General features: G+C 42.7%; 1 protein-coding gene across 1 annotated transcript; it reads right to left on the bottom strand.

Moving 5' to 3' along the window:
• Window positions 1-1,582: 1,582 nt before the first annotated feature.
• LOC139242221 (Krueppel-like factor 4) lies at window positions 1,583-5,487 on the bottom strand. Its single transcript, XM_070870298.1, has 5 exons — window positions 5,172-5,487; window positions 4,863-4,986; window positions 3,690-4,443; window positions 3,438-3,599; window positions 1,583-2,552 (listed from the first exon to the last, which is right to left on the bottom strand). The coding sequence occupies exons 1-5, from the start codon at window positions 5,174-5,176 to the stop codon at window positions 2,377-2,379; spliced, it is 1,221 nt and encodes a 406-aa protein (XP_070726399.1). The 5' UTR covers window positions 5,177-5,487; the 3' UTR covers window positions 1,583-2,376.
• Window positions 5,488-13,343: the final 7,856 nt, after the last annotated feature.

Raw genomic sequence — 13,343 nt, 5'->3', positions numbered from 1 at the left:
ACTAAAAGCAAAATACTGAGTTTGCTGGAATTGCAAAATAACAGAAAATGCTGCAAACACTCAGCAGGTCAGGCAGCAGCTGTGGAGAAAGAATCAGAATTTTCAGGTCGATGATCTTTCAGGTTCATCGACCCAAAATGTTAACTGTTTCTCCCTCTACAGATGCTGCCTGACCTGCTGGGAATACTTGACAATCAAATCAGGCAATTTCCATTTGCCTGCATAAACCTCCAACCTCTGCCTAAAGAGTAATTTAAAAATTGCTTTTTTCTCCTTCCATCCAGATAAAGTCACTGAGCTGAGTATTCATGCCAATTGCCAGACTCACGGAGGTCAAAGGTGACTTTAAATAGCTTTAAGATATTGTAGTTTGTATAAACAGAATCCACAATGAGGAACTATGCCGATCATAAGGCAGACATTAACTTTACCATTAGATATCTTACCAAACTTACTCTTGAAATAATGTGAGCTTTTTTCTGTTCTCCGTGTAGTTTCAGTTGGACGTTAAAGATTGCATGGCCACTATTTAGAAAAAGAGCAGTGAGATCTCCTCCGTGCTCTGGGTCAATATTTATCCCTCAACCAACATCACTAAAAACAGATCATTTGATCATTATTACATTGCTGTGCGTGTGCAAACTGGCTGTCGTGTTTCCCACATTACAACAGTGACTACACATCAAAAACGACTTAATTGGCTGTAAAGCACTTTGGGACACCCCAAGGTTGTGGAAGGCGTTATATAAATGCAAGTCTTTATTTTTATGTGTTCAGGATGTTACATGGTAGTAATGGACCATGGCACTGAAGTGATTTCATAAATCATTACAGCAAAACTTGCCCTGTTCATTAAGAGATCAGTCTCCAGGTACTTCACTGCCTTGAAGTTCATTCTAGCATCTATTATCCCGCAACATATAAAAAATATAGATTTCTTATAATTTTAAACTGGCTTACATGTTTTAAGATAATTAGACATGACATGACTGACAGTGATAGACAATTGACCCTCACTAGTATCACATGATTTTGCCAGATTGTTATCGGGATTTGTGTTACTGAATAAATCATCGGTGTAATCAAGACCATTTATATTATCACTTTTGCACCATTGTGGAGAAGTTTCAGCATTTCACAGACACAAACGTGTTAACCTGATAATATAACTTTGGAATCAACTTGACTCTGAAGTACACCAACGTGAAGACTTTCTCCCCTGAAGTTTAACAAGAGGCACTGCTGGTTCCGAGCTCTGTTTAGCGCTCTCCGGGGGACGGCAGGATTACAGCACAGAAACAGACCATTCGGCCCAACCAGTCCATGCTGGCGTTTATGCTTCACTCAAGCCTCCTCCCGTTTTTCCTCACGCAGTTTGCATGTTACAGCTCCCAGTCTCAGACTGGTAGGATAGTGCAGTATAACTGATGCATTAATTACTGGCATCCACTCCACTGAATAATCCCAAACTTCCAATTGTCCAAGTCACTTAAAAAAAATTGCGAGTAGCTCTGTTTTGTACAAGATCTTTACACCGCTTTCCTTGAAAGGAAAATTTAAAAAATGCATCTTTAGTCAGGAGTCAAGATATAGACATTTTAATTTTATTACTGTTTTCTTTGTCAAAAACACTATATGCAAAATCCAATCTGCAGAAAATGTTACTCCTTATTTACAAATGTACAAAATTGTCACAAAATGTACATTAGATAAAATATTATGCTGAGTATAATATAGAAATGCAATTTGTTCTGCTTTTAAAGTATAGAATAGAATAAAATAACTAATCATTATTGCACAGAGACCACGGAGTGATATTAAGCGACATGAACGAGAAGCCGTTACCTGACCTTTGGCAATACCGTGAACCTGACGTTATTTGTATAGCTTCTTATCCAGTGGCAGGATTGGTTGCATAGTTTTCGATTCTCTGACGCAAAGTCACCGAGCACCATCACGTCAAAGCTTTTTTGTTAAGAAAAGCATTTATGTACCTGAACTCCCCCTTTGAAAAGGAAAATTAAAATTGGTTGAACTGAAAGTGCGAATCGCCTGGTTCGTCCCGCAAGTTTGTAACGGCTGCAAAGCCACCTAGAATTGCGAAGAGCCTGTTTTTTTTCCCTGTTTCCAAGTCTCCAGTCTTTTCTATGGGCGTTAAATCACACACTATGCTCACTGGCGCGAATCTCGAAGCTTTCAGTCCGCGGCTCCAACGAAGAGATTCCACTTTCAGACAAATATTAGACATACGGGTCATGAAAACTGGGAGAGACGGGGACGTCAAAGTCCTTTGTATGACCCAGTGGGTACAGTATATAAGGCAGTAAATCTTTCTATTTACAGGCAGAATACTTAGAACAGTTTCTCGCTGTTTAACTACTGGTGCCTTTTCATGTGCAGAGCCAAGTGATCAGATCTGGAAAACGCCCGGTCACATTTGTGACACTGGAAGGGACGATGTCCCGTGTGCTTTCTGTAGTGTCGAGTCAACTCATCCGAGCGCGCAAACTTCCAACCACAACCTTCCCAATCGCAGTGATAGGGCTTCTCACCTGAAACACAGAGACACCACCCGGTCAGAGCGGTCTGGTTGGAGGACAGACGCAGAGAGAGAGAGACACACACACACACAGACCACAACCACCACAAGCAGGACTGATTCATTCTCTGTTCGTTTTCCCAATTGACACCTGCATTTGCACCCTTGAATTGTCTCAACATTTGCACATGTTTAGAAACGCACTCCAAACCCTTGTGCATCTGCGAAGCATGCAGTACAGAAGTGAGGGTTCAAACACGCACGATGAGATGCTTCATCCCGGTGCTGAACTTTCGCATAACTTCCACCCCCCGCCCCCCGCCCCAACGGATATTGAATGGGGAACACCTCACATCTGAAGGAGGTGTGGTTAAACTGCGTGCACAGGGAGGTGGGACGGGGGCAGATTTCTTGACAGGAGACACATCTTTTGGGGTTAACTGGCTCCTTTCAATGTTGAAAAAGAGAAAGAAGTCAGTCACCGACTCGGACGAGAGCTATTGAAAAGCTTTTCGGAGGGACGGACCTATCAGTACAAGAGTCTTGTGGGCATCGCAGGAAAGGCAAGGCCTGGGACTCAGATCGATGTGCACGGCCCCGTATTTCTGAAGTAGGGACCACAGGAGCGAACAAGTGGCGCAACAGGTTATGCCCAACATAAAGCTGAAACATAAAGGCGGCTCCTTGGCGCAAACACGTTGCAACACACACATGTTCACCTCCACCTCACATCGGATACACACTTGCAAGTGATAAAAAGGAACAATCTAGACTTTTTTTTAAAAAGAGACGCAGTCCAACGATTTTATTTTACAAGCTGACCTTACAGTAGTACAGACAGGAGAAGGTTGTAACTGTACCAAAACATAAGGAGAGGGACGTGCAAGGGAATGAATACCTGTGTGTGTCCGCATGTGCGCCTTGAGGTGCGAGCTCTTGGTGTACGTTTTCCCACAGCCCGCATAGTCACACGTGTGAGTTGCTACCCTTTTCCTGGGCCACGACCTGCGACCTCTCTTGGGCTTGTCCTCTTGAGGGGTGTATCCCGAGGGCAGGAGCTCTAAAGGTGAAGAGGGAGGAGTCAGCGTCACTCCTTGAACCGAGTGCTGAAAGCTTAATGGATCTTCAAAAAGACTTAGATAAGACTGACCTTGGTACTGCATGGCTGGCTGCTCCTGGAAGTTGGGGAAGCTGCCAGGCGGGGAGAAGCCCGGCTGGAGTGGAAGGGCTGGCGCTCTTTGGTGAGCCAGGATCTGGGATGAGGTGCGGCACTGCCTGCTGAGCATATCCTCTGGAGCCATGGGCGGGCTAACCCTGCTGGAGAACCCGTGCGGCGCTGGCCGTGGTCTGCAGGCCTGTCTGTGGCTGCTCCCCGGGACCGGAGCACCGCTCACACGGACATCCAGGGCTCTTGCCGAGGAACACGTGGCGCCGACACCGAGCGGCTCCTGCTTGATCTTCTGAATGTGGATGAGAGGCGCATCCATAGCCGGGGCATGCTTGCCAACGCTGGCGGGCAGGCTGTACTCCCCCGCGTCTGTCGCTGTCCTTAACACAAATTTGCCATGGAGGCTACTGGGATGGCAGAAACTGGGATCCAAGTCCGGCCTCAGCAGCTCGGCGACGAAACTGCCGCCGGTCGGCGGGCCCTGGCTGATGTCGGTGATGCTGTAGCTTGCCAAGGGGTCTCTCTGGTACATGTTCCCGCCGCTCTCTTGCCTGCTGGGCAGGGGGCAGTTGAAGTTAGTGGCAGTGCTGGTCATGGATTCAGAGTTCATGGTGTTGGATAAAATAAAATCTAAATCTAAGAGTTCGCTCAATTCCTCGTCTTCCCTTCGAAATCCCAAATTCTGGTTGTCGTGCTCCGTGGATCTTCTCAAGTTTGTCATTTCTTCTCTCCATCTCTGTAAAATGCAGTTGTAATGTCATTGGATGGCTCCACATTTAAATATAAATGTACGTGCATAAACAGCCAGTCATTAAAATCAAACAGAAACATTAGTAGTGAATCATATATAAGTAAAATGATGATAATACGGTCCAGTAAAAAATAAGCATTTTATCATAACACAAATATTCTGCACTGCAACTTATAAATGATGTACATTGCTAAATGAGGTATAAAGGAATGTAATACTCATAAAACCTCATCTTTGAAAGCTACAACTTAATGCTAACAAATGTATAAAGTAGAAAGAATTGAAAGTCTATGTCCCATCATCTCTTCAAAGTTTTATTTTAAAATAATCGGAGTAGGAGTAAAGTATAGGATTTGAAGAAAAATAAATTAGGAAAAATATAATCATAAACTCGCAATACTTACATTGTACCCGATGTGTTGTCCTGTGGATCTTTCCATGCTTTTCTCGGTCGAACTGGTGGCGAACGTATTTATGGAGGGGAGCACAGTCCCGGACAGAGCCATGTCAAAGTCACTCTGCGGCCGCCTACAGATAACCAGGAACCAAGCACAAGAAACTGATCAGCTGCACTCTCCCTAGTCAGCTTTCCTTTATTGCATCCCGGGACCAGAAGTTCTCCCAAATGCACCGACGGGAACACATTTTTCTTAAACTCCTAATGAGAAAAAACGAACCAACCGGAACATTTTTTTGTTTAAAAAAAAACCTACCTCATTAATAATGAGTTGACCAATTGCAAAATCTGCCTACAGGAAGCACCTGCACTGGGAACGGCCGGAGCATGAAGTGCGATGTGTTACTACTGGAGCCGGCTGGCCCTATATTTAGCCCAAGTATATAAAGAGAGCAAAGAGAATGAAGAGGCAGTTTGCCGGAGATCGGCAGCCGGCAGCTTTTTTTTGTTTGCAGAGAGACAAGGCTGTGCATTCGCTTCAAGAGATGGCAGCGCTGCTGCTGCTGCTGCTGCTGGTGTTGCTGGCCAGTGACTGGGGCTCGTGGCGCTCCGCACACTGCAGTCCCCGGAACGCGAGAGAGACTGTCAGAGGCAGCGCGCGCCGCCCTCCCTTATGAAATCTCCAAGGACCCGCCCTGTTGCCATGGATGCGCAGCAACAAAAATAACATTATTAAAAGTAGCAGTGAGGGAGAAAAAAAAGAGGCGCGGGATTGGGCGGGGTCTGCATACGTCACAATGGCGTAGCCTGCGATGACGCGTCAGCCGGAAGGAAAGCCTGTAACTATTTGGGAGCAAAACAGTGGCAACAAGCGGTGATTGGCTATTGTTTGTATCTCTTTATTTACTGTTCGCCGCCACGCTTTTAGTAGCAACAACCTTGTTTGGGATAAATAAAAGCTCATCTCTTTCAAAAGGAGCCGCTTTCTGCGAAGATAGGACTTAAAAAAAAAATAAAACTTGCATTTATTTATTTGGAACAGAACTTTAAAGGGGGAGAAGAAGTTGTCACAAGACTTTATTCGGGTGAGCTGTGTGGGTTGCTGGAGTTGCAAATGCAATCTTTTTTTTGGTGGTGGGGGAGTTTAATCCGTTTTTTTCTTTTGCATTTACTCACGGGCTTGATCTTCGGTGAAATTGATAATCGAGCCGAGCTCAACACTGACCGGGACTGTGCATAAGCGGGGTTGAGCGCCAGCGGTTAAATATCGAGCTTGTGCAGAACAAGAGCTAAATTGTCATAATATTGTTGGATTTCCTTCCTGTTTGTATTTCCCCAAAGTAGATTTTGGAAAAAAAAGTTTGCACAATTGAGCTGAATCTGCAATATTAAATTGATAATACATGTATTGTGCACATATTTGTGACTGTTTGCCTTATTCTGATGTTACATTGATAATGAATAGGATTTATTGTAATAATAAATTTCGATTTAAAAGTAATTCAAGGGAGATCATAGTGCGATTTTACAAGTTGCAGGGCTGTGAGGAAAGACCAGGGGAGTGGAACTAAGTGGATAGCTTTTTTAGAGAGCCGCATGATGGGCCGAATGACCTCCTTCTGTGCTGTAGGATTATGTGAATGCCACTTTCCCCATTCATTCAAGATTATACCAGGTTTAGTTTTAGCTGGGGTGGGGGGTAGCGGGAGGGTGAATTGGTAACCACTTTCAAAAATAAGGACATCCCCCTTTCCCTTTTCAGATTTCTGACATCAATGGGAATTGTTAGCTCTCAAACACCTCTCTGTTTATTGATTAAAAAAACCGCACTGACGTCAAGCGCATTATATTTAACCAATGTGTGTTGAATGAGTAACTGTTTACATTTGCGACCTCATTTTCATTTCATGTGCATGCAATGCGGGACTTCCTTATTCTCAATGCTGGGCAGGGCAAAGTGCTAGAGCTTGGACTCTCTCGGAGTGTGCTAGGCAGTGACTTTCTTTCTGGATTGAGCTTCCGTCCCATGGAATCCACCAAGTACATCTACCCCTCCCCCCCAAAAAAAAAATATGTTCGGCTTATTACAATTGTAAGCGATGCCATCGCTCTATATAAAGAGATTTGATAACACCGGATATCTGAACAATATTTGGTCATTTAAGAAAATATGCCTGGCCTTATCCCAATCGAACTGCCGCGAGCTTCTTAAAGGTAACCCTGCTGTCTATAATAGGGAATTATGAATGACCAAATATCCTGCAGCTTCTAAACATGCTTCTCTTTCTGACGGCTTTTTCGACCTAAAGCGTCGATTTCTGGGTTTCCACAGCTATTGAGTGTTCTCAGCCTTCTCTATGTTTTTGTGTCAGATTTCCAGCATTTAATTGTTTTGCTTCTTTTTCTGATGCAGTTTTCAATCTGACACGGATCATTTTCATTTCATTCTTTCCCACATGCACTCGGTCTTTTTACCTTAATGGTTCATTCGTCCTTTTTTCGTATCTCCTGTTCTATTTAGTGCACGGTAGATTTGGAACCCAGTGATTGTTTATGCACTCACCGTTGGCCCGTATAAACCCTGCAACTGTGGCCTAACGGCAGCAGTGTGAATTACAGGTCCCCAAATCTATCTGAGCCAGGTAACAGTCACGAAAGCATCTGACATTGTCGCCACGGTAGTTGCAGTGCCCCTGTTAGGACCTTGTTTACTAGAGGATACATTTCAAAATCTTTGTTCCGATAAACATTTACATTGACTTAAAAAAACAGAGAGGCTGTGAGTATATACATATTTAGATTATACTAATTACACACCAGTTATAGTTTCAGTTGGTGCTTGAATTATACTTTATAAAATTCAGAAAGCACATTTAGCAGAGAGAAAGAGAAATATTTGAATTTTAAAAGCAAACAGGTAGCCTCTATAAATCACTTAAGTCACCTGTGTTTTGTTGGTAGATAGAAAATATATGTATTTTAATTACCGATACCTGCAAGGCAGGGAGATAAGACAGAAACACACACATACAGTTACTTTCCACATTCTAACTAGAATTCTTTAAAAAATAATTGCATTTAAGTTTGAAAAATAAGAAAGCCTCTAATTATCCCTCATTTTCACCTGTGTCCTATTAACAGTTAGAAAATGTAAACATTCAAATTACTGATACCAGTGTGTTATAGAAATGCAGATGGAGAGAAACAGACAGACATGGAGATACATTTCCAAGAACCAATCATATATGCCAACTTTACAGTTTGCAGAGATCTTTTAGACAGTTACAAACTAGTGTTGCCAGACCTAGCTTACCCCCTACACAATATGGTCAGACACATGCCTTTCCCTCACTGTTACCAGACAGCTAGAATCCAACAGTGAACCAAACCCCATATTTCACCCATGCGCTTTGTTCTGCCAAGCCTCAGATTCCCCAATATAGTAGTGGCAGATCAAAGAACCCCCATGCTGCTAAACACCCACAGTCCCACAGCAGCACTGCCAATCTTCTGGACCTCTACCTTAGTTTTGGTCAAACCTAGGCCAATTCCCCAGTGCTACCAAATCCCAGCACCATCCACCAGTTCTACAAAACTCCAGGTCATCCTCAGTGCTACCAAAGCCAAGGAACCCCTCCATCCCAGTCCATCTACGCCCCATGCCCCTCCCCAGTATTGCTAAATATCATATGTAACTCCAACTGGTACATATTACACACCATCCTACTGTATATTTGCAGCTTTAAAGGAATATATAAAATATAAAGGTTGTTCCTTTACAGGTTTTACAGAATAATGAACATATTTGTGGAACTCAATCCCAGGCAGCAGTAAAAGTCCCAGAATACTCTTTAATAATGATTTAGTTTGTATTATTCCGTCACTAAAATCACTAGTCCTGTGTCATTTCTCACATGACAATCACTCCCTTGTTATAAAACAATGTATCCCCCATTTCAACACGAACAATGCCATAATGGCTTGCTGGTCTTATATATTATCTTTATGTTATATGTTATATATTGATAGGGACTGTGGTTCTCGCATTGGACTGTTCAGCCACCTAAAGACTCATTTTAAGAGTGGAAGCAAGTCTTATTCGATTCCGAGGGACTGCCTATGATGATGATGATGATGATGAGTGTTTTTAGGAATAGTATAAAGATAGGGACTACATATGTTTCTTTAGGTGTTGTGTGATGGATTGTTTAGGTGTGAGGTTTTCAATTAGGGGGCAGGTCTCTGGTTTAAATGCCAAAATGCTCCTGCAGCTAATTCCCTTGAGTAAATAGCTCATCCTAAGTGGGCTTCAGTCTACTCAGCTGCAGTATAGGTAACTGCGAGGAAGTCAACAGGAGTCTTGTGTGAAAAGACTGGTCCCTGTCCATTGCAATTTGTACACTTCTGGTTCTGAGACAAAGTAAGGAATATATAGACTGACTGGCTTTGATTAATGTTTGGCATTTGGCAGCTTTGTAAGTACTCATATGTGAATTTCTTTGTGGATAGTGTATAGATGCTTAAAGAAAGACTTGCATTTATACAGCAACCCTTCACTACCTCACGATGACCCAAAGTGTTTTCCAGCCAATTAAGTACTTTTAAAATGTAGTCACTGTTGCAATGTAGGGAAACAGTGATCAATTTGTGCACAGCAAGATCCCACAAATAGTAATGAGATAATTAACAGATAATCTACTTTTAGTGATGTTGGTTAAGGGATATCTATTGGCCAGAACACTAGGGAGAACTCCGTGGCTCGTCTTCGAAATAACACCATGGGATATTTTACGTCCACTGACAGTGCAGCACTTGGGTTGTCCGCTTGCCCGACACGAGACTCCCTAAACAAGCACTCTACTCGGAACTCCTACACGGCAAGCATTTCAAGGACACCCTCAAAGCCTCCTTGATAAAGTGCAACATCCCCACTGGGACCTGGGAATCCCTGGCCCAAGACTGCCCAAAATGGAAGAAGAGCATCCGGGAGGGCGCTGAGCACCTCGAGTCTCATCGCTGAGAACATGCAGAAATCAAGCGCAGATAGCAGAAGGAGCATGTGGCAAACCAGGCTCCCCACCCACCCTTTCCTTTAACCACTGTCTGCCCCACCTGTGACAGAGACTGTTATTCCTGCATTGGACTGTACAGCCACCTGAGAACTCACTTTTAGAGTGGAAGCAAGTCATCCTTGATTCCGAGGGACTGCCTATGATGATGATAGGTTGTCAGCCAAGATTAGATGCTCAAATATATGGAGTCGGACTTGAACCTTCAGCCGATGAGGCAAGAGTGCTACCCACTAAGACACGGCTGACAATTCCTATCAATCCAGCCCAAGCAACTTAATCCATATTTCTTATTTGTTGCTTTGTTCTGTTTGAATTTCAGTAGTGTGTAGTTTTATAAAGGGCTGTTAGTGAATAAATCCTGAACTGAAATCTGTTAGTATCCACAACTTGGGAACATTGACTTAAATTTTATATCTGACCAATGCTCCATGGTAAGTCACGAAGAGACCCAGGGAGACAACAGCATTCAGGTCACTGCGACAAATATCTTCAAGGTGGCCTTTGCCCTGAAAAAGGGAGCTGGTTACATACATTCCAAATTGCTTATTTCACTGTTAACTTAATTTTTTTTTAAAGTTCCTTTTGATTATAACATCAATCTGTTTGCACCGCTGGTGAAAACACAAGAAAAAGAAAAGCTTACACCAAATTGCATAACCGGCAGAATTGGAGTGATTCTTACTTAGACAAGTATCTAATAGTGGATTCGTATTTTAATCCCAGGTTGCTTGTCTTGTTTGACTGATGTAATGCACAAATAGCAGGACTCTAACCATCACTCCCACAACAATTGTGCGTTCACAGGAGGCCACTGTTGATATCAGATAAAAGAGAAAATAATAGATAAATTGTAGTGTAAAAAGTGCTTAATTGCTTTGGCCTGGTTTGCATTAAAATCCAGGTCCTACAAGCACCCACTGCAATCCAGACTCTTGTTACTGAAGAGATGCATTCATGCTCTTATATATTTTATTCTGTTTGGGCCATGCAATAAGATGTTAAAATATTATCTTTAGTTAATTATCTGGTGGAATTTGCATTTCGATGGCAATTACACTAATTTCAAATATTGTTTGAAAGAAACAGAACCTACTTCTGTACATCAAATCACCAACATGGTCACAAAGCAGCAACTGGTTTTACTTACCATTTTTCATCCATTAAAAGATAATTGCAAATTGACTTTAATTAAAAACTGACACGTAATGGAATCTTTCTAAGAGAAACCACCAGGGAGCTTTGTGTGATGGTGTGGCTTTATTTTCAGTGCTGAGGTTTACTATAACTAGGGTACTCTCTACTTTATAAGTTAGGTAGTCGTTTTAATTGAAGAAGAAAAAACAAACATATCAATTAACCAATTTATTTGTAATCGCAACAGGAAGTAAATGGTCAAAACCTCAAGAAGCTGTTATACAGTAAGTATTATTATGTGGGGTATAATGTGTAGCCTTCGGAGAAGCACCTTTAACCAGTAATCAGACCGTCCACTGTGGGTGGACTCCCATCTCTTATCTCCAATGCTGCACACAATTCTGACCTGTCGTCCAATTAGTCACTGTGCACCGTGACGGCCTGACCCTGGACAACTGTGCCAGATCCCCGGCTAAACTAGGTAGAGTAGCTCCTGGGCAGATGTCCCTGAGTGATGGGGAGTTATCCTTCTCCCTTTCTGGGGCATGAAGTCCACTGTTGTGGGCAACAACAACTTGCTTTAACTAATGCCTTTAACCTAATAAAATGCCCAAAGGCGCTTCACAGGAGCATTATCAGACAAAATTTGCACCGGGTCACATAACGAGATAGTAAGACAGGTGACCAAAAGCTTAGCCAGAGAGGTACATTTTAAGGAGCATCTTAAAGGAGGGAGAGAGGCTGAGAGCTTTAGAGAGGGAATTCCAGACTTTATGGCCCAGGCAGCTGAAGGTGGAGCGGTTAAAATCAGGGACGCGCAAGAGGCCTGAATTGGAGGAGCGCCGATATAGCGAAGGGTTGTAGGGTTAGAGGAGGTTACAGAGATAGGGAAGGGTGAGGCCATGGAGCGATTTGAAAACATGGATGAGAGTTTTAAAATCTAGGCATTGCTCAACCAGGAGCCGGCGTAGGTCAGCGAACACAGTGGTAATGTGTGAACGGGACTTGATTCGAGTTAGGATACAGGCAGCAGAAAGGCAGGACCACACATGGGTGGGAAGGTAAGCAGTGTACATACATAGACATACATATGTGCACAGACATACATATGTACACATACACACACGCACACATACGCACATTCATACATATATATATATATATATATACACACATACAGACACATATATATACATGCGCGTTCCTTTGCAGTGTCTTGGCTTTACAAATGTTACATTTTCCAGCTCCGGCCTCTCGTTATGCCACGAAAAACTACAACCGAGACAAAAATCCACTGAAACCAGACAGAAAATCAGACACACTGGGAGTGAGGGGCAGTTTTTTCCCCCACTGAACATAAGAACATAAGAAATAGGAGCAGGGGGAGGTCATTTGGTCCATCGAGCTTGCTCCGCCATTCAATAAGATGTTGGCGAATTTCTGCCCTGTCACACCTGGTGAGATTATGTGAAGGTATATCAAGTATAATACCTTCCACTGGGCCAAATAGAAGAACCTGTTGCAAAATTCCTGATATTGTTGAAATGGACAAAATGAAAATGTGACAGATGTAAAGTCTAACAGTTAAATTATTCATTGTTAATTCAGCCGATTCTTAAGTAAACCCAAATACCTGAAAAGAGATTGAATGCACTTGTTAACAGGATCATTTCAGCCGCCGACTCAATTAAATGAACACAAATTCTTGTCCAGGTGTCTATTTTTTTCTGTAGTGAGACACCAAGTAAAATTACACATCATCTAGATTGGACAGTGGGTGTATTTAGTCGATAATATCAGTATGAAAAAGCCTACGTTTCAGAATCATTTTAATATTGTAAGAACATGTTACAAATTGAACTCACACACACACATGTAATATATACACATACACACATACTGTAGATAAACACACCCATGCACACATATAGTATATGAAATTATGGGGAAGTTTGAGAAAACATATGAGGGAGTAAGGAATAGAAGAATATGCTGACAGGGAAATGCGGGAGGAGGATCTTGTGGAGCACAAACGCCAGCATGAGCCTGTTGGGCTGAATGGCCTGTTTCTGTGCTGTAAAGGTTTATGTAACACTATGTAATATACCCACATACACCAATACCCACCCACACATTTACAGGTACACACACACTCAAAACACCCTTACACGATGAGTTACAGATACCTAACATTTACTCAGGTACACACATTGGGCAAGGAAAGTACTGTGTGGGATAATAGTCGCAACTAAATGCAATTCTGAAACGGTGTATTCTATTAG

This window comes from Pristiophorus japonicus, chromosome 1 (genome assembly GCF_044704955.1).
Source record: "Pristiophorus japonicus isolate sPriJap1 chromosome 1, sPriJap1.hap1, whole genome shotgun sequence".
Classification (NCBI taxonomy): domain Eukaryota; kingdom Metazoa; phylum Chordata; class Chondrichthyes; family Pristiophoridae; genus Pristiophorus; species Pristiophorus japonicus.
Note: the sequence above shows the minus strand (reverse complement) of the source record. Positions and strands in the feature narration are given on the sequence as shown.